This window comes from Eriocheir sinensis, chromosome 38, assembly GCF_024679095.1.
Source record: "Eriocheir sinensis breed Jianghai 21 chromosome 38, ASM2467909v1, whole genome shotgun sequence".
Classification (NCBI taxonomy): Eukaryota; Metazoa; Arthropoda; class Malacostraca; order Decapoda; family Varunidae; genus Eriocheir; species Eriocheir sinensis.
This window is the reverse complement of record NC_066546.1, coordinates 7,661,619-7,682,319: the sequence shown is the minus strand read 5'-3', so window position 1 is coordinate 7,682,319 and position 20,701 is coordinate 7,661,619. Positions and strand designations below refer to the sequence as shown.

General features: G+C 40.8%; 1 protein-coding gene across 8 annotated transcripts in view; it reads left to right on the top strand.

Annotated features, from left to right (window-relative positions):
• LOC127008621 (C2 domain-containing protein 5-like) overlaps positions 1 to 20,701 on the top strand; it is a 28,747-nt gene that overhangs the window by 7,896 nt on the left and 150 nt on the right. For 4 of the 8 annotated variants that reach the window (XM_050880861.1, XM_050880862.1, XM_050880865.1 and 1 more), the window contains 15 exons: positions 844 to 3,200; positions 3,452 to 3,628; positions 3,986 to 4,154; positions 5,352 to 5,595; positions 10,242 to 10,468; positions 10,905 to 10,969; positions 11,442 to 11,578; positions 11,877 to 12,119; positions 12,620 to 12,724; positions 12,996 to 13,208; positions 13,554 to 13,779; positions 14,093 to 14,400; positions 14,804 to 14,929; positions 15,183 to 15,329; positions 15,521 to 19,498. In XM_050880861.1, coding sequence (XP_050736818.1) covers positions 844 to 3,200; positions 3,452 to 3,628; positions 3,986 to 4,154; positions 5,352 to 5,595; positions 10,242 to 10,468; positions 10,905 to 10,969; positions 11,442 to 11,578; positions 11,877 to 12,119; positions 12,620 to 12,724; positions 12,996 to 13,208; positions 13,554 to 13,779; positions 14,093 to 14,400; positions 14,804 to 14,929; positions 15,183 to 15,329; positions 15,521 to 15,610 — 4,834 coding nt within the window. In that variant the 3' untranslated portion in view covers positions 15,611 to 19,498. Of the gene's footprint in view, positions 1 to 843; positions 3,201 to 3,451; positions 3,629 to 3,985; positions 4,155 to 5,351; positions 5,596 to 10,241; positions 10,469 to 10,904; positions 10,970 to 11,441; positions 11,579 to 11,876; positions 12,120 to 12,619; positions 12,725 to 12,995; positions 13,209 to 13,553; positions 13,780 to 14,092; positions 14,401 to 14,803; positions 14,930 to 15,182; positions 15,330 to 15,520; positions 19,499 to 20,701 lie in introns of those variants that run through there. The other 4 variants (XM_050880866.1, XM_050880869.1, XM_050880868.1 and 1 more) reach the window with 4 other exon arrangements.

The window sequence follows — 20,701 nt, the reverse complement described above, 5'->3', positions numbered from 1 at the left end:
TGACAAATTGTTCTCTCACCCTTGATGGATTAGAACTCCTGGTCAGGTTTGAATCTGACCAAGTTGAGAGAACAGGTATTATTATTATTATTATTATTATTATTATTATTATTATTATTATTATTATTATTATTATTATTATTATTATTATTATTATTATTATTACTACTACTACTACTGTTATTATTGTTGCTATGTTAATTGTAATGGATGATGCCACTGGGCAGTTAATATTCTCAGTAGTTTCTGTGATATATGAAAACATGCTCCTTGTGTTTTTGCGACTTGCATTTTTCACGGACTTCATCTTCTCACTTTTTTTTATCAGGTGTATAGATATTTTTGGCCTGCCTTGATGGTATCTTAAGTATGTTAATCTTGATCTCATCTTTTCTCTTTATCATCCTTCTCCACTTATGTAATCCTGCTAATATCATCTTCTAACCTTGTATGATTCTTGGTGTGATTTGCTGGCTAATATTTTGACTTGCTTGTATTGGTTGATATATTATTATCTGTATACTCTAACTCTTTAAAATATTTCACAACTGACATTGATTCCTCTTAATATATCTGTACTTTCTACAACTTAAATATGGCTTGCTTCTCATCTTTATCTTTTTGCTCAAATTTCTTCTCTTTTACGTCAACCTGCTTCTCATCCTCTTTCCGTTTTACTTGTTTTCAAACTCCACATATTCTACCCCACCATGCAATTCCTCTCCACTTTTCATCCTCTTTCCATTCTCCACATTTTTGAAACCCCAAATTTTTTCCCCCACCATGCAATTCCTCCACATTTTTTCTTACTCTCACACTCTTCCTCATGTTTACATCCTCCAGGGAAGAGGGTCTGGTGTTAGAGAACATCTATGCTGCCTCCTCCAGCCCCTCACATCCTCTCATGCCCATTTCTGTCGTGCACCTCCCTGCTCACAAGCTCTCCACCACCTCTGCCCCCCCTTCCTGCCTTTGGTTTCCTGCCCACCCTATCTACAACCTTCATGTCAGCCATAGTACCCCTTACCATGGTGCTCCCCCACCCTCCCCAAACTCACCCTCCCAGTGGTTGGACCTCATGGTCCCTGGTGGTGAAGGGCATGAGGGACGGGAAGGGCGTGGTAGCCGTTGGGTGCTCCGTGGGCTCCCGTTAAGACCACTCATGCCACTGACAAAGCGTAAGAGCCGCCCCTCAGCCTCCCTCACACAACACCCACCGGTGTTCATGCAGCGCCAGGCCTCGATGGCCCGGCCTCACCCCACTCAGGGCCTTCCCAAGGCACACAAGGCTCGGGCGCCTAAGACAAACCAACATTGCCCTGCGTCCTCCTCCACCCACTGCAAGCCAGCCAACCACGACAGCCTGGAGTCTCTCAGGGCAGGGCTGCGTCGCACTGCCCAGCGCGTCATGAGGCTGCGTGTCGGCCTGGAAAAGTCACAGAGCTTTGACACTGGCACTAGCCACTCCCGACCTGGCAGCTCCCATAAGGGTCCCAAGAGTGTAGGGCGCCTCCTGAAGGGCCGCAGCCACTCCCGGAGGGTTGCAAGACAGGCCTGGTCTGGTCAGCAACAACAGATCAGGGAGTCACTTACCTCCCCTGATGGTGCAATGGAGGAGTGGGACCTAGACTCCCCAGACATAGTGGAGGTGGAGAGCCTGGAGGAGACCGATTTGGGAGATGATGAGGAGGGTCCAGAGGTAACAAGCATTGAGTACTCCTTCAAGGGGGTGTCTGCTGCCCACTCTGACCCTACTCTAAACAAGAGTGTCTTTGCCAAGCAGCAGTTGGCAGCATCTAAAGCACGGCCCCCAGCCCCCATAGAGCTGGTGTCCTCTGACGAAGAAGACTGCAGCTCAGGTCAGGCTTCTTCTGATGGTAGTGTCCATGAGGGCCAAGGTCCACCAGCCCGGGCTGCCTCCACCAGTGGAAAGCAGAAGTTTTACCTGAGTGAGGAGAGTCTGGAGAGCATAACTTTCCATGAAGGTGAGGAAGCACCCACACTGGACCTGCCAGTGGCTCCGTGCCGTGCCACCAGTGATAGTCAGCTGGCAGCGGCAGAAGAAAACCCTGCTCCACTCCCACGGGTCAAGAGCCATTCCTTTTCAGGCCAAGATAAGTCAAGAACTTTCTCGAGAGCCATCCATGACCAAGATGATCTTCATATGATAGATGGAGGAGAGGCAGGAAGCCACACAGCTGGTAGAAAGGCACCACCTCTGCCCACCTTCCAAGAGCACCAAAACACTCCTGTCTCAGTGAACAGTGACGAAGGGAGCAAAGACATTGATGGAGGACACAGTGACCCTTCCATGCCTCAAGGAATGAAGGCAATGATCCTCCCCTTAGATTTACTCCATCCTAACAGTCCCTCACCTTCCTCCAATCCCGATTATCCTTTCCTTCCAGCCATTGCAGTCACTCCCTCCACTCCAGTCCTCACAGCAAGGTACCATGCACTCCCCACCTCCCTGGAACAGGAATGTGGGACTTCTGGAGGCCAGGGGGCTTACTCGTCCCTTCCGGAGAGGCTTGGGGAAGGCAGTGGTGGGACTGATCTGACTCTTCCCAAGGCAGCATCATGCACCTCTTTCACATCAGTATCCTTCTCCTCCTCTACTTCCACCTTTCCTACAGGTGCCAGTACTAGTCTTCCTCCTCCTCCTCCCCCTCCTCCCCTCACCTTATCTCTTCTTCCTCCCCCTCCTCCTCCTCCTCCACTTACCTTATCTGTTCTTCCTTCTCTTCTTCCACCTTCTTTTCCTTTTAGTGTGAGCATGGAAAATCAGGAAGCACTTGAGTCTGCTTTAGATGTAGTAGTGTGTGCTAAGTGTGCTCCTCCTCCTTCCCCCACCCCGCCCTCGCCTCGCCCCGCCTCTAGCCTAGACATGCTTGCGGAGGTCCGGCCAGGCTCGGCACCCTCTGTTGGCTCTCCCAAGCGGCACTCAGCTCGTAGTCGTCACACTAGCGGCTGTTACCCCCCCTTCGTGTCCAGGAGTCCACTGCCCCCAGAGCCTGATGCAACCCCAGCCCCCCCTGTCCCCCAGGCCAATGGAGTGGTCGGGGGTGGGCCAGGGGGTGGAGGAACAGCGGTGAACTCTTCCCCAACACACTCTGGGAAGCTGGCCAGCCCGGCCCGCACGCCAGGGGTCTCCATCAACAGGCGGTCATCGGAGTCAGACCTCTCCATCACACCCAAAGGTCAGGGAGAGACTCAGCTTGTGCTCTGATGCCAAGGTGTTATTTCTGTCAATCTGTTAGGTTAGAGTTACCATCAGTTCCCTCTATCACGCATACCTGTTACCTCTGTTGATGATACAAACTTCTTTCAGGTCAATTGTTATGATATATTAGCCTTATTACTTCATTTTATGCACTTCACACTTTTTTGCAATATAAACAAGGACCAGAGCATCACATTGAAGCAAACCCTCTCTCCCCATCCCTGACAGGAAGCAGCTTGGCAGGGAGTGGAGGCTCCTCAGGTGGGGGAGTAATGGGGAAGGTAGGGGGAGGCACCTTGCCCACCCCCAACCACCGCCCCTTCATGACGCAGGAGTCCTTTGACCTCCTTGAGTACCCATTCCTCACCATGAAGGCCTTCCCTTCAGGTTTCATTCTTCACCTTGGTAAGAAGACTTATGCTTCACTGATAATGATTAATGCAGACTTGGACTTTCAAGATGGTGTTCTGAAATTATTGTTGCTTATGTTTATCCATACACACATATGAAGTTCATTTTGGGCTTATTTGTCATATTTCAATTACACATTTCTAGGCAATTATGCACAGTTAAATTTTATGATGCAGGTTGTTTGATTTTTTGATTAGAAGTATTATCCAGTACCTCAATATGATATCTATAATACAGTGCCTCAAATACATCAGACTGAAATACACACTCGACGCCAGGAGGAGCAGTCATTCCATAGTTAGGTTGAACATTGCCCACTGAACATGTACCTAAATGTGCCATGACTTGCAGGGGGAACCGTCAGCGCCCGATCCGTGAAGCTGCTGGACCGGCCGCACACCCCTGAGGAGGTGGAGACCCGAGACAACTGGTGGACGCAGCTCAGGATGGAGATTCGGTCCCACACGCGTGCCCTGGCCTGCAATGTTGTGCTGGGCTACGAGGAGTTCACCACCATCAGGCAAGTAGGGGGGCAAGACTCGGGCTGACTGACCCGACTGCTGAGTACTGGTAACTCTTGATTTACGTGAGTATTGTGTCCTTGAAGAGGTCGCGTAAATCAAAAACAATGTAAATCAAACAGGAGGTAGGTAGCTATCAAAAAATAAATATTCACTTCATTTAGTGGAGAGAGAGAGAGAGAGAGAGAGAGAGAGAGAGAGAGAGAGAGAGAGAGAGAGAGAGAGAGAGAGAGAGAGAGAGAGAGAGAGAGAGAGAGTGTGTATCCATATCACTGAGATATCAAATCAGGCACTCAGTGTCAGCCTCACTCGTGTGAGGAAGAAATGAGGGACACCATGAGCGACTGGCTAGTATTGGTACCAGTACCGAGCAGTCTGGTACCGTTACCGTACTGTATAGCTGGTACTGGTACCTGCCCACCCCTATTGTTGAGTAGCGTGGCAGCGTGGGCTCTGTATTGTTGTTCAAGTGGTGCGCGGGAAGAACTGAGCTCAGCTGTGTGGCCGTGGCGCCGTGTGAGTCCTGTTGCGTGAGACATATGGTGGCCACTCCATAAAATGTCGCGTATAAGTGAAAAAACATGTAAATTAAACATTTATTTGGATTTTGGACCCAGCGTTATTTCAAAAACGCGTAAACCAAACTCGTGTAAATCGAGAGTTACCTGTACCTATGAACTATGCTTGTCAAGTGGAGGAGACCAAAGGACCAAGGAGACGCCCAAGTAACTCATGGTGGGGACAAGTTGATTCATCCATGGAGGGGCGTGGCATTGGAATAGGAATGGTAGCTATGTGGAGGCTTGCTCTGGGGGACGGCTGGGGGTGGAGGTGGTGAATGAATGAAGTGATGTACCCCTGACATTTGCTCCCCAATAATTAGTCGTTTAATTAGTGTGTGAGACATGCGTTAGACAGTGATTCCGGACCGGAGTTTTGCATACCATGGCCTGTGAGAGATCATGTAATGGGAAAAAAACCTCACTATAGTATTTAGATTCAGAATAAATCAAATACAAGAAGAAGGAATCTTGAGTGTCGTAGTAACTGAGAAAATTCTAAAGATTTCATAAAGATCTTCCACTTCAGATGTTAAAGTAGGAAGTAGTACAAAAATAACCTTGTTTGGTGTGTGAATGGAAAACAACAATGATGGATTTGGTCATGGTCATCAATTAATGGTCATCTCTCCATAGTGATGAAGTGATTGTGCTAAACGCCACTGGCACAGCTGCAGTGATCAGCTTACGCTACTTGGACTCAGATGGCGTTGGCGGCATATCTGGGCTGCCCAGATCCCTCCGTGACCCCATGACTCTCTCTCTTGACCGCAAAGATTTTGAGCAACAACAACAGCAGCAACTCATGCAGCAGGGAGGAGTACCCCAGCAGGCACCAGGGAAGGTTCAGGCTTGCAAGGATGGACACACAGGCTCACAGGTCAGTCAGTCTGCCTTGGTCCACCTGTTTTCATCCTGTCTAATATTTTAAGTGTCATGTTTTGTTCTCAGTGTTTGCGCACTAATCATGATGCTAAATACCATTCAAGTTATTCCATCTCTTCTACAATAAGAGATTTTGTTCCTGGGGATACATAGGATGGGTAGAGGTTACATGGGGGTTATACAGCTGATTGACCTTATCTTACACTTCAGTGTGATAGTATTTTTAGTATTTTCAAAGACTAAATCGTATTCAAAGTACACTTTACATTCTTTTCATAGTTTTTTTAATGCTTTCAGTTTAATGTTATGTTAATTATGGTCTCCATAAGCCTTTAGAACATTTGACTCTTATTTATTGTAATTATCATCTGTAATCTCATTCCACTCTCACTGAGAATGAAAGCAGTATATAGTAGTTTTCTTACTTACAGCTGTCGTATTTACAATATGTTGTAGATTTACATTGCAACCACACAAAAAATAATAACCCTTGAAGGTTAACACTGAAGAGGTGTCCCCCCACAAGTAGTTTGTTATGTCAGGTTCACTGCAGTCAACCACTATGGATGCAGGTGCCTCTGAGTTAGTCACTGGTGTGTTACATTAGTGACTCAGTTACCTTTACTACTTGCATTGAGTCTCACAGTGTTTTATGGAGGATTATGAAAGAGAACTGTCCAACTTCTACTTTTATCTGTACTCTGTAGAAGGAAAACTGTTAGAATTAGGAGTTTAGTGAGAGTTGTGGGTGAGCAGTAAAATAGTGGCTGTCTCCATTTATTACGTTTTAAGATGCGTGTTTAAGTGCACACTGTATTTGAGGTCACATTAAGTAGACATGATTCAGCTCTTCACAGCTGCCCCATGAATGTTTTATCTGGTGTATCCTGAGCCAATCTTTGTGTCAGGGATTGTTTATCATTTTACCCTAAAACTCCTCCCCATTCACTCCGTTAACCTCATTACTCAGAGCCATTGTTGAGGGGATGAGTGAGTGAGTGACAGGAGGTGTGGAATCATTTTTGGGGAGTGTTTAGAGTCTTGTCAGTTGGTGTGGGGAGGTGGGGAGTACTAGGCAGGAGTTGAGGGAGGGAGTGAGGACCGTGACCTACTTTTAAAAATCTCCATAGGTGTGCTTGAGGCATAGAGTATCAAGCCCTCGCCCTCTTAAACGATTTGTTGTGAGTACCTTGCTCTCCTCTCTGTCTGCCTCCTGACTGCTAGACACTTGCCAGACCTTCTTCCAGGGGACTCATCATGGACGTGGCTTCCTTAGTATTGATTTTTTGTTGGCAGTTGATTTGATTACTGGAATAACTTTAACTGCTGATGAAGTTATTGATTAGATGAGCTTATAATAACATACATTACTGGTTACAATAAGCATCAAGCCAAGTTGAATGGATCAGTGAAAATAATAATGAATTTATTAAATCACAGAATGTGAATGATTCAACAGATTCTTCAATTTTAGTTTGAGGGGAGTAAAAACTCATCAGAATGCTTCTATAAATGGTTTATTGAAATATTAATTTGTTCTTTACAAGAGTTCATCTGTTTTTGATGATTTTCATGATTTTGGGGGGGGGACTCATCATTGTCCACTGGAAGAAGGATCATCAGCACCACTGCACTGAACACATTCCTTTTCCTCCCCCTCTCATTCAGTGCCCCTTTCTCTTTTTCCCCTTTCACTTTTCTAAGTCTTGCATTTTTGCCTGCTCATTGCACTCACCACTACAGGAATGCAATGCTTCTTTTGATGAATATACTTTGTGAGGAGTCAGGCATGTTTTCCCTTTGTAGATCATGGATCCACCAAACTAATAGTCGTTATGCCTCAATTTCTATTATTTTAAATCCTATTTTTAATGCATTTTCTGCCATTATTTTTCCCCTAGTTATCCAAACATTTGATTTTCTACTTTTGTGTGTGTGTGTGAGTGAGTGAGTGTGTGTGTGTGCATTTGCATTACAAACTTTGTCATTGTTTACCTGTTTTTGTCTGGAAATATCTGACAAGCTAGTATTAGTGGTTCATGGTTCAATTATTTGCTTATTAGTTTAGTGAACACTTAGCTGTACCAGTTCTTGCCATTGTGTCTTGCTTACAGCAGCTGTGTAGTGAAAGGATATTTTCTCATCACCTTAGTAGTGGAATATGTTTTTCAGTTTCTTCACTGAAGGATTAGCTACTTTAAATGCCTTTAGCCAGTGTGAATGTTTGCTGAAAATTTGAATTATATATAGCATTTACATTATATATAATATATATATATATATATATATATATATATATATATATATATATATATATATATATATATATATATATATATATATATATATATATATATATATATATATATATATATATATATATATATATATATATATATATATATATATATATATATATATATATATATATATATATATATATATATATATATATATATATATATATATATATATATATATATATATATATATATATATATATATATATATATATATATATATATATATATATATATATATATATATATATATATATATATATATATATATATATATATATATATATATATATATATATATATATATATATATATATATATATATATATATATATATATATATATATATATATATATATATATATATATATATATATATATAACTTTTTTTTTATCATGGTTTTGATCTGCTCTGTTAGCATGGCCAAGTGAGCAGCTACTGTATGGTATTTTCACTTGCACTGTCCTTTATCTCCCTTGAGTTTTGCATCACAGCTTTGTGCCTACAGTTTCTAGGCCACTAATGTTTTCATTAGTTTAATAAGTAAATGTTGTCTTTTTAATATAGAAAAGTAGTGCCAAATAATTTAGTGATTTCAATCTCTCACAAACCTTCTCACTATTTCCTTAGATATGTTCTATCCTATTAAATCAGGAACTGGGATTATCATAATTTTTTTATGTAGCCTGTGAAAGTATGTGATAGGAGTATGTGAATACTGTACATAGTATTGGTAAGTTTTCCAGTCTTAAAACCCATGACTTGTCCCTCCCCTCTAGAGGAAAAGACAGTAGTGTTAGTGTTGGTTGATGGAATAAACTGTTGGTGAGAGGTGAGATGTTGGTGGTGGTGGTGGTGGTGGAGATGAGTGGGCACACCCCTTGGAGCTTGGTGGTGGGCCACACCCTCAGCAGAGGTGGATGTAGACATGGTTGGGTCCTGCACCATCACGTAGCACTCCTGTGTGGGGTTTGTAAAGCTGTTATTATGATCGCCTGGTAATGGATTTCCTACATTTTTTTCTGCACATATATATCTGCTTCAAAACTTGAAGATCAAGACAGGATTATTATTTAGTAATTATATTTATATAAAATATGACAATGTACAAGTTGTGAGCAGTTCAAAAGTAGATTTTCTTCATGTTACATAAAATTTTCATTGATCACTAAATAAAGCCAAATTATCATTAATTTTCCTTAATGACGGATGCCCTTCAAAAGCTTCAGGTAATTGTCATTTATTTTTATAGCTTTCAAATAATCTTTGATTATGTATGAATATTTTTCATGTTATTGGAATGAGTATGCATTATAGATTCATAAATATATTTTTCCTAATGAGAATTCTACAACTCTGATCTACCATAATATTCCCAAACCTGGTTTTCAAGACTGTGTGAATTTATCATTTTAATGTGGTGACGGTTATTAGCGGAGAAAGCTGTGAGCCTGTTCATCACAATCCTTGCATAGCTAAGCTGACGTGTTTGAGTAGCAAGTCGGCAGGCAGCTTCCCTTCCCCAATAGTCCCTCCACAGACTGCACAGTCATAACCAGGTTTTCCCTGCAGGCAAATATCAGCATAAAAACATACGTTTTGACTTTTTCTATCAATGACATGGTATCTCGTGAGAGCATTATTTTATAGTGGAAGTGATTAAAGTGATGAGAAGTACTACGTGCCTCACTGCATGATGTACAGCACTCTATGGCACTGCTCAGAGCTTGGAAAGTGACTTGGGAGCAAAACTTTCCCTTCACTCACCTGTTAAATTTCCAAAGTCTGGAGAAAATATCTTGTACTACATCAAAACTTATATATGAATTTGATATTGGCTGACAAATTAAGATAATCAGTCATATGTGCTGCCTGTATTATGCTGCTTTACATTATGTTCCTTTTATATAATCATGCAGCTGTATTAAGTTTTGGCTTTGAAATGAGAATAAGTTATACAGCCTTCAAATGCCTGCTACTTTGCAGACACTGACTTGTTTGATGGTTCTTGTGATGACATTTTGTTTGTTTTCACCTCCAGTCATCTCATCATGTGTCTTAGGGAAGTGTATCTAAATATTTTACAGATAAATATGAAATTTTAACAGGTGAATGATATTTGATTGACAGACAAGCAATAAGCATCCTTTTACACTCATGAGATGCTCTTTTCTGATTTGGTCTCATCATCATTTTGTGAGTTAATACTTTTTTAATGCTGAATATTTTTTCTGTTTTGATAGCGAAAGAATTGCATTTTGTGCATCTAGATATTCATTTTGTTTATTTTGAGGGTGACTCAGCTATACTTTCCAAGTGACACTGTTATCTCCCTGCCAGACATGCATGAGCCGCAGTCACCCCTGTATAGAGGACGGGGTGTGTGGTGAAGGGGGTGGCAGCAGCAGCAGCGGTCCCTCCCAGACCACCACCAACCCCACCACAGGCTGCCCCCAACACCCCACCACTGCTCCCTCCCTTCCTCCCCTCTGTGCCATGTGCCACGTGCCATACTCCGAGACGTCTCTTCCGTTCAGGGTCAAGATCTCCAAGTGTGCCGTTTGCAGGTGAGAGAACATTGCTGCCCCGGTAATGGCTGAGTGGAAAATCAATAGTTTGCTTTTTGTTCATTAGCATTATTATCATGAGCCCCCTTTCCAAGATCACATGTAGTCTCGGTAAATAAAAGTGAGGTAGAAAGAAAGGGAAAAGCAATCAGTATATAATGGAGCATCAATATCACCATTATCAGCCTCTTTCTTCCAATGTAGAAAGTCATATATAATCTCAGTAAATAGAAAAAGAGATCAGAAAGGAAGGAAAAAGCACTATTTGTACAGAAAAGATCACCAAAAGGAAACTGGGCTCAACACATTCAGATATCTGGACTTATTAATAGATAAACTTTATGTAGGGCTGAGCGTGGATCCATGCTCTCTAATGCTGTATATAATTATATCTTTACTTTTTTGTTTTTATTAATAACTGATGTATTGTTTTCAGAAAAGGGAAAGTGCCAGATGTACTCTTCACCACTTTGGAGCTCCCCACTGGTCTGCCTGTCACTGGTAAGCTCTTGTTGGGTAATTCAGTATTTTAACCTATCTGCTGCGATTGGGACAGATTTGGCTTTCACTGGTAGTCTGGTAACATATACTCCCAGGTCTTTCTCTGCCTCTGTGGTGGATAGTGGGGTGTTTCCCATGTGGTATTGGTATGCTGGATATCCCCTCCCAAGTGCATGACTTTACATTTTTCTTATTTGAATTGTAGCAGCCACTTTTTGATCCATTCCTGTTGCTTGGTGATGTCTTCTGGTACGAAATTCGCTGTCAAGGGATTAACCCGTACAGTGTTGTCTTTTGTCATCGATAGGGGTCATGCCAGGTTGCACTTTTTTCGTATTTTTTTATTTACCCCTAAAAATAATATAAAAATTAGTATTTATGTGGAATATGTGCAACAGGGTTAAAAAAAAAAAAAAAAAAAAAATCCATCTGTGTTGTATGATAATTTAGGAACTCATTATTCTCCTTCCAGGCATTGGTTGTCTCATCCAGGCCAGAGTTGCCAGACCCAAGAAGGACCTCAAGGGGGAACTCAATGCCAAGGAGATATCTGACTCACTGCCATTCCTTGAGTATGAGCTCCACAAACACCTCATTAACAAGATGAAGGTGTGTGGTAATGCTTATTTGATTTTATGCAGATGATGTGGTTAGGGACTGGACCCCCCCCAGCAACAATCAACACACTAATACACCAAAAAATGCAGTATATAGATAGATAGGTCTTGGTTTGCAATCCCGTACAAATAATACCCATCACTGTTTAACATGTAGGGCATTTCTTTCACCAATACATCAGAAGATATAATATGTAAATAGTTAGATCTTGGTTCGTAATTCCATACAAACAATTCCCATTACTATGAAACATGAAGGACATTTTTTTTTATTGGCCACTCAATTACAGATCAAAGGGATGAATGCACTCTTTGGGTTGCGGGTGCGTGTGACGGTGGGCGAGCGGCTCATTGTTGGGGTGGCAACGGCGACGGCAGTGTTCCTGTCAGCCCTCCCGCCCCCTCCAGTGCCTCGAGTAACCTCAGGCGGGTCAGGGCAGGACGACGAGAGGCGGCGGGTGGAGGTGCAGAGACTTCTCCACGCCACCATCGCCCGAAACAAGGAGTGCTACGGCCTCAAGCATGTGCCCGCGGTAATGGCCATAGGTGTCAGGTTTTATGGGGCTCAGATTGCGGGGCATTATTTGTGTTGTCTTAGGGAAGCCTGTAAGTGTTGGGTTGTCATTTTTAGGATGATAAAAGTTTCTGGCAGGTAGCGGCAGTTTTAACAGTTTCCAAAAGAAGAATGGTTTGTATTATGGTAATGTGTTTGTAATGAATCATGAGAATCATAGCAGTGTCAGGTTGTCCTTTTGAGAGGGATAGGATTTGATTTCTTGGACCAGTGATGATAAGTAAAAAGTTTTCCATAAAAGAGTGATGAATGATGGCATAAAATGTGATCTGGATGCAAACCTTAATGATTCATTGAAGTCTTAAGAGTATGTAAAATCAAAAAACCAGGAAGATGTGGGATATGAATGTTGAGTTTTCTCAATGATTTTTTTATTTTTAAGTTATGAAAGCTGATCCAAGGCTCACTGATTATTTATCCCTACCTTCTCAACCTTCACTACACTCTTTGGTTCTCCAGGAGTTGGGACATGAAGAAGCAGGCCAGTCAGACACCGAGGACTCTGAGGATGACCTTCCTGAGATTGACCTTTCATCAGGGAACAAAGATACATCAGTCCTGGAGGTGAGCTGTTCAGGATGAAGCTGTAAATCAATGTTAAATTTTCCATCTATATCTTATTGTAGCTTGAATTGAAATATTTAATTGCTTCTATTTTTAAGTTTGGTACCATGCAAATTTGTATTATGAACCTACTCTCCTAACCTCAACTTTGTTTGTTTCATGAGTGTTTATACCACTCTGGTCTAATTTGGGTCTGGATCAACAAAGGTAACACACTGTTTAAATTTGACCTGTCAATATGCCATGGTTAATATCTTGGTCATTCCAACAGCTGGATGACATGGAAGATGCAGAAATGATTGATCTTTTGGTGGAGGGCAGTCCGCCGGTCCATCTGGTGGCAGTGACGACCCAGCTTCCCCCAGGTGTGCCCACCGAAACAATCGTCACCAACCTGCAGATGTTTACACGTGTGTGGCGGGCGAAAGTGCCGGCCATCCTCAGCCATAATGTATTCAACCACTATTTTGACAAGCTTCTTCAGGTGGGCTTTTATGCATGTGTGTGTGTATTCTCTTATTTATTAATCTTATTATTCTTATTACTGTTTGTTTATTATTTATTTATTTATTAATTTATTCATTATTATTATTTTTTGTGTGTGTATGTGTGTGAATGGTAATGTGGCCCGTCTCAGTGTTCAGTTTTTCTTTAATTTTTTTCTGTGTTTTCATTTTCATCTCTTCAGGAAATGGAATAATGAAATGATAACTGATTTGTAGGCTCATGCTACTTAGGTAGAATTTGTTGTAAATGCAGAATTTTATGTGTTTGAGAAATTACTCGGTATCGTGAAAAATATAAATAAATGTTTACTTTTTCCCTGCAGAGTGTTTACTTCAAGGTGCGCAAACTCTCGCCGTGCATCATATCAGGCCTGCAGGTGAACGTTGAGTTGCCAGAGGAGGACGAGATACAAATTAGTCTCTTCGGGATGGTTCTGGGTCAGGGCGCACCGTCCCACGCCCCAGCCTTCCCCCAGGTCAACCCCACCCCAGCCCCAGCGGCCCCACTCTCCACTCACCCGGAAGTCCCGCAGAAGAAGGCTAAGCAAGGTATGATGACTGTTCACTTATACTTTGACTCCCTTACTGTGACCCATATTTTTGCATGACTTGGATTTGTATTTCTAGGATCAATATAGACGTTGAAATAAGTTAAGGAAAAGTAAACATGAAAACAAAGATACATGCAACCTTAATTCAAATACTTTCTGCTTTATCTTGTCATTCATCACTTCTCTCAGTTTTATACTTTTCATATTTTCTCTTTATGTTGACCCTCACATAAATAGAGAAATAAATTGATACATGGATGACTAAATGAATATGTAAAGTAAACCGATCAATTATAATAACATTACTCAAGCTCACCCAACAGATGATGGAGAGATGATCTTTAAGATGGAGGAGGTTGTCCCGGCCTCTGAGGAAACCAGCAAACCAAAGACCAGCACCACCACCACCACCACAGCCTCGACCACCACACCCCCCACACAGCCCTCCACCACTACCACCACCACCAGGCCAGCCGTGGGGGGGGTTGCGGGGGCACTGTCCATCACCCCAGTCTCCTCTTTCCACTCAATCCCCTCCTCCACCTCCATCAGCTCCACCACCTCCTCTGCGCGGTCTTCCCTTCGCTCCAGAAATTACCCCAAGTACACGTATTGTCATGTAAGTTTTAATCGTTTACTTTATGTGATTTTAATTTATTTGTGTGTCTTTGTGTTGATTCTTTGGGATTTTTTTATATTTTGTTGTAATTTGTTTGATTTTTTGGGGGGTGTATTTTCCCTTTGTTGACTGGTTACATTTTCCTGGTTATTCTCTAACTTTATTTAATTTCTGTGTGTTTTGCCTTGATGTTATAAGTGTTTGTGAAATGTATTGATTAAGAAGAATGCACCCACAAAGTTATTTTCAGTGGGTATAAAAGATTTGGAAGCTATTTAGTTAAGATTGATCTCCAGTCACAGTCATAATCCAGAAGTGGCCATGGCTGTATTAGGGATAAATGAGAGTACAAGTTCATCTCATTATTCTTGTCTGTTCAATATAGCTTCATCTTCCTCCTCAGTATACCCCGAAAGAGAGGTATGGTGTGGAGATAACTCCCCTCTCCTACATCCCCGGGGCGCGCATAGAGTCTTACCTCGGCAACCTTAACTTCTTTTTCATCCGAGAGTCAACGAGCATCAAGGAGGTGAGACTGAAGGAGGAGATCCCCACTGCTGTGTGCTTCTATTGACTGACTGTTTGATTGTTTGGAGAATATACCTCTTCATCAGTATTTGTCTTGTATGCTGTTTGTTTCATCCACCAATAAATGCAGCAATAAATAATAAAATGTATAGTCTAGGCTGCTGAGATTGATTGTCTGTTGTGTGCCTTATGGTGTGTATAGTCACGGCTGTTGAGATGGTTTGTTTATTGTGTCTCCTATTCCTTGTACACAGAGTGGTGGACTGAGTGGGTTCATGGGGAGCTTTGTGACAGAGGTCTTGGCGCTGGTCCGGGCTCACGTGGCAGCTCTCGGGGGCAATGCAATGATTGCCTACTTCATGTCCGAGTGTGTCCTCCTCCACAACCCTTACAAAAATCAGGTAAGTCTACATTTTCTTCTTTACCAGTCTTTTAAAGTTTACATTCTAGGTTCAGATAAATTCAACACTTACTATTATTATTACTTATTACTATTATTATACTTATTATTATTATTATTATTACTTATTATAAAGCATGCAAATATTGTGAGTGAGCACCACATGTATTCTTTCCCTTTTTGTCTTTGTAGGGTCAGTGTCTCATCAATGTGGGAGGAGACGTGGTGCAGGTGCAATACAATGCTGCGGCTGTAGTGGCCGATGTCCCTGCGGAGGAGTGAGTAGGCCAGGTGAGGACAGGCGGGGTGACGGTCAGTTCCTTACTAGTACTACGCTGTAACATTCATCTACCAATGCATACTATGGCAGTGTTCACTTATCCTCTGAATTCCCTGTACTTTATCTCATTTAATCGACATAAAAGTGGCCAAATTACCTTCCAATAGTATACTTTTTATTGAGGCAAAAATGCACTAGCCTGCAGAGGTGCATTTTTCTATGGAAAGTTTCCTGCCAGCTGATTGACTGAATAGATGATGTCTGAATACATCATTTTATTTAAAATAATTACCAGGTAGTGTCCACCAACACTTATTTGCTAAGTTAAATCTCTTCCTTTGATATATATTAGGTTTTTTAAAATGATAACGAGTAAAAAGAATTTGAAGTAGTAATGTGGTGGAAAGTGGCGAGTCTCACTTTGTTGGCATCAGTCACGCAAGTCAGCAACACGAGCGTGTGTTTGGATGCTGGCTTCTCCAAATGTACTTTTTCATGTGACATTAGTTTCGTAATTTCAGATGTGGGAAAATGCTTTTGTATTATTTGGTGTAATGTGATCTACTGAATAGGTTCACTAAACAACCTACTGCTAAAATGCATACACTCATGCTTTCATCTAAGTCATTTGAGTAAACTGTGTACTTAAAAAAAAATCATAATTATGTTTTATTTGTTCACAGTGTAGCTTGTCTCAGTTTGTGATAAAATAGGTGGAAATACACATGAAGTAAAGTGCATCAGAGCACATGCTTGTGTTGCTGACTCTGCCAACTGATGTCAACATACTGAGGCATCACTTTCCTGCACACTGTTCATTATCTCTGTTCCTTATAATTTTAAAGTGACGTTACATATATTGGAGGGAGAGATTCAAGTTAGTAGATAAGTGTTGGTTTACATTACCTGATAATTATTTCAAATAAAATGACATATTCAGACATGTATATTCAACCAATCAGCTGGCAGGAAACTTTCCGTGGAAAAGGGGCACCTCCATAAAAAAATAGACTAGCATGAGGTGTGGAGTAACATTTTGCCTCCTTTTATTGCTCACCTTTTCCCAATATATGACAAATTTTGAGACATTGTGTTTATATATTGGGAGGAGGATTTGTATATAATGAAGCTTTTATATTCTTAACTAATAAATCAGTATGTTGTATTTTGCAATATATCTGTTCTTGAAAATACCGGAGGTGTTACGAGTGAGCTCACCATCTTGTATTGAATCCTCTGCTTGAGAGTTTATGAAGTGTTTGGATGAATGACTTGATAATATGTAAATAAGAAAGGAAAAAATGTCTGTCAAATTTTTTTTTTATAAATTAGAGAAAAAGGGACTTTGGCTGTGTATGTACATATTTGCATATATATGAGTGCAGAAATTCATGTGTGCATTTGTAAAGTACATGGTTATGCTAAAAGTTATATCTAGAGTATTTATTAATATTATAACTCATACCATTTTGAATTGAATGTTCCTGACATCAGGAATTGGCAACTCCATCACCCACTTCATTGTATGGTGTAAGCAGCCCATCATGGTCCTACAATGTAGGAGTCTTGGGGTGGATGTGGCAGTCTAACTATTGCCTAACTTTTTTTCCAAAAGGTCAAAAGTCATAGACCTGGATCCTGCGCTGTTCTGAGTCTGGTGTAACTAGACAGGAATCGTGGCTGAACGGTTGGCTGTGTTGAATGTGAATTAAGGGTTGAATTATCTGGTTGTTTACCTTGTTGTAACAGAGAGGAATGGAGCAGTGCTCATGTTATTTTCTCATATATCTGCTATTGTTGTGTGTGTGTGTGTGTGTATGCATTCATGTGTGTGTGCATGCATTCGTGTGTGTGTGTGTGTGTGTGTGTGTGTATTATGGTACATTTCAGGTGGGAACTCATCCTCTAAATGCAACTGTTTTTTTGTTTCCCAAGATCAGGGCCATGTCCACCTTTTAGGACATGGAAAATGTGTCAGTAACATCAATGATAGTTTTTATTATTATTATACTTATTGTAACCCATATTGTAATCATCATTATTGTTATTGTTATTATTTTTGTTTATTTATATTTATCGATGCTTTTTTTTTTTTTTTTTTTTTTTTTTTTTTTTTTCCTAAAGTGGATGCTGTAATAGAATATGGCTTCACAAAAATTGTTCAATTATATAAGGAAATTTTAGAGATGCTGAGCTTTTGACTTCAGACCATTCTGAGGATTTGTTTACCATGGCTAGTCGTATGGTGATGGTATTGATGTGTGCCACCAGCAAACATTACGTCCTGCATCTGTACTTAGGAATCACGCATCAATGCCCTTGGATCTTAGTAGTGGTTAAGTCTTTGATCAGAGCTGATGAGGGAAACACATGAGATTAGGGAACTGATCTGAGACTATAAACAGTTCATGATATTTATTAATGTTTTGACCACATGGTACATCATCATATGCAGATAACTAGTGAAGCAAAGGTTTATTGTTGACATATACACAAGGTGCTTATTCATGATGTATGCATGTAGATATAATTTAAAGAGAAGGAGGTGATTTTGTGCAATAATTTTTACCTCACAAATTTGACTGTGAAATTTTCCCCCCTACATATCTCATTACATTTTATTAATTCATTTATTCATCTATTTATTTGCTTGTTTACCTGTTTGTTTAATTTAGGTACAGCTGTTGCCATATTTTCTTGTACCTTTTTAGTATGTTATTAGGTTCTGCAAGATCTGATAGCATAATATTTTCTGGATGCAGGTTTCAGTGTTGATCTTTTATTATTTAAACACCACTTTTTTAAACATGGAATTTTACAAAAATCATACAACAAGTATTAACACATTTTCTTCCATTTTATCAGTATATTTTAAAGCTCTGAAAAGACAGTTTGCAATTTTTTTAGCCGATGAGCTGCCACGTTTTTGTTGTGCTATGTAGCCGTAAAATTTCTTGGGTCATACATTTAGTTAGCGCACTTCCTTTAGGTTATGGTATTCTGACCCTGGTATACATATCTTAGGACTGCAGGTGTTACAGCATTCCTTTCCCAAGAGTTGGCCTTTTACGTTATCTTAGTTGGAGGGGGTGGAACGTTTCTTTCTTGAGGGAGAGAAAAGCTCTGACCTAACTTTGCATTTGCTTCTTCTTAAGGGCTTCATTCAGACCTTTCCCCTTATTATCTTGCAAGTAAGCTTAGCAAACTCACTATTGCACCTGAAAGCATCGAATTAATTTCAGGAGGTATTATGGTTTAGTGTTTAAGCAATACACATACCTCTAGGTTGTATTTGTGTTAGTGTGTTGTTGTTTTGTGGTGTTCATTGTGCACCAAACCCCTCGGGTGCTTGTGTTTCGTGGTATGTGTTGACAAAAAGAGGTTCAGGTTCTGGTGTCAAAAATGTGTTTCGTCCACCTGTGTTATCCAGAGATATTAGGTTGATTTTACAATTACATGTCCATGTCTTGTGTTGATGGTACCCTTATGTCTGTGTCTAACGTTGTCCTCGTGGTATGCTAAGTCACTTGAGTCTGGGATTAAACATAAAGAATCAGATCAGTAATGTGAGTAATGCATTTATGTTATTGCTTTCATTCACAGCCATGTTTGCAATTCACGTCCAATATTTTCCATACATTACAAGCACTTAAGTTCCATCTATGGCAATAATATTTGTTGCTGTTCATGTACTAAATGCTTCAGCCATTCAATTATGTGATTTTAGCTCTGTTGTCTAGTACTTACATTACAGTGTACAAAGCCAATACAGCCGGCCTCTTGGGAGTGTTAGTTGTATAGGAACAAATAATGTTGGCATGGTCAATAGTATTATGCAATATTTCTACATTATCGTTATTTAAAATGGGAATAAAATTTGTGACAAAGTACATATGATTCCTTTCAGTACCGCACCGCAGCTCACATCATATCCGACCCCCTCAAAGTCATTCCAGCTAAGCTTCACCACGATGCTTTGGGACATGTATTTCACTAAACATTTTGTCGCTCAAGCACACCCATTTGGCAAGGCTTTCGTAGGGTTGTGGGTTGTTTCGTGGGGTTATGGGTAGTTTTCTGACCCGGTGCTATTTTGACAAGGCTTTTTTTATGCCTCTAGCGCGGGTATAGCCGTCCTAGGCTGTCTTGAGGGGCCTCTTCGACGACTCCTGCTTTAGTGGCGCAGGCGAATTTTATTTATAGTTGGTGCCGTGATATATGATTTCTATACTATGAAATGACACATGAGAACGCAATTCCTATCTCTTGGGCCTTTGGAAATAACTGATTTGAGAGTTGAAAGCATTTAATTAAGAATACCGGCTTTTGGCATTTCATCTATGGGGGGATGGGAATTAATAAAATGATCTGTTGTAGCAGCGGTCATTCCTGAAGGTGACCCTTGTGGCGCCAGAAAGCACCAATCAAGAGGCCAGGAATGGAGGTGTGGCGCCCCGGATAAAAGACACACTCATTTCAGTTCATATTCTCACCTATTCTTCATGGATTGTTGGTTACAGAAAGACCCAGACTGATCACAACTACCTATCACCCTATTTAGTATGTATGTAGAAGGACAGCGGGTTTTAAGCGAGGTATGCCATAAAAAAAATGCTTCTATTAACCACTGGCAGTGTTACCAGATGAAATTTCTCGTAGCTGGAGATAAAGGTGGGATACGTTTGTTTGGTCGATATGAGGATAACTTTGATGCGTATTTACATAGCCGGATAGCAGTAGTAGTAGTAGTAGTAGTAGTAGTAGTAGTAGTAGTTAGTTACCAAGGCAAGGTGTTAGTCAAGGCCGTCTATTGCAGTAGTCGCTGGTTACTATATTTAAACACACACACACACACACACATAGAGAGAGAGAGAGAGAGAGAGAGAGAGAGAGAGAGAGAGAGAGAGAGAGAGAGAGAGAGAGAGAGAGAGAGAGAGAGAACTATGCACTATGGCAAACTGAATGTAAATACTAAATAGATACCCTGATACCCTATAGGTACTCTAATATTTCCCCCCATTCTTCCTATTATTATCTAACACTTACCATAATCAACCTGAAAAATCATATGAGAATAATTTAAAAAGAATGCA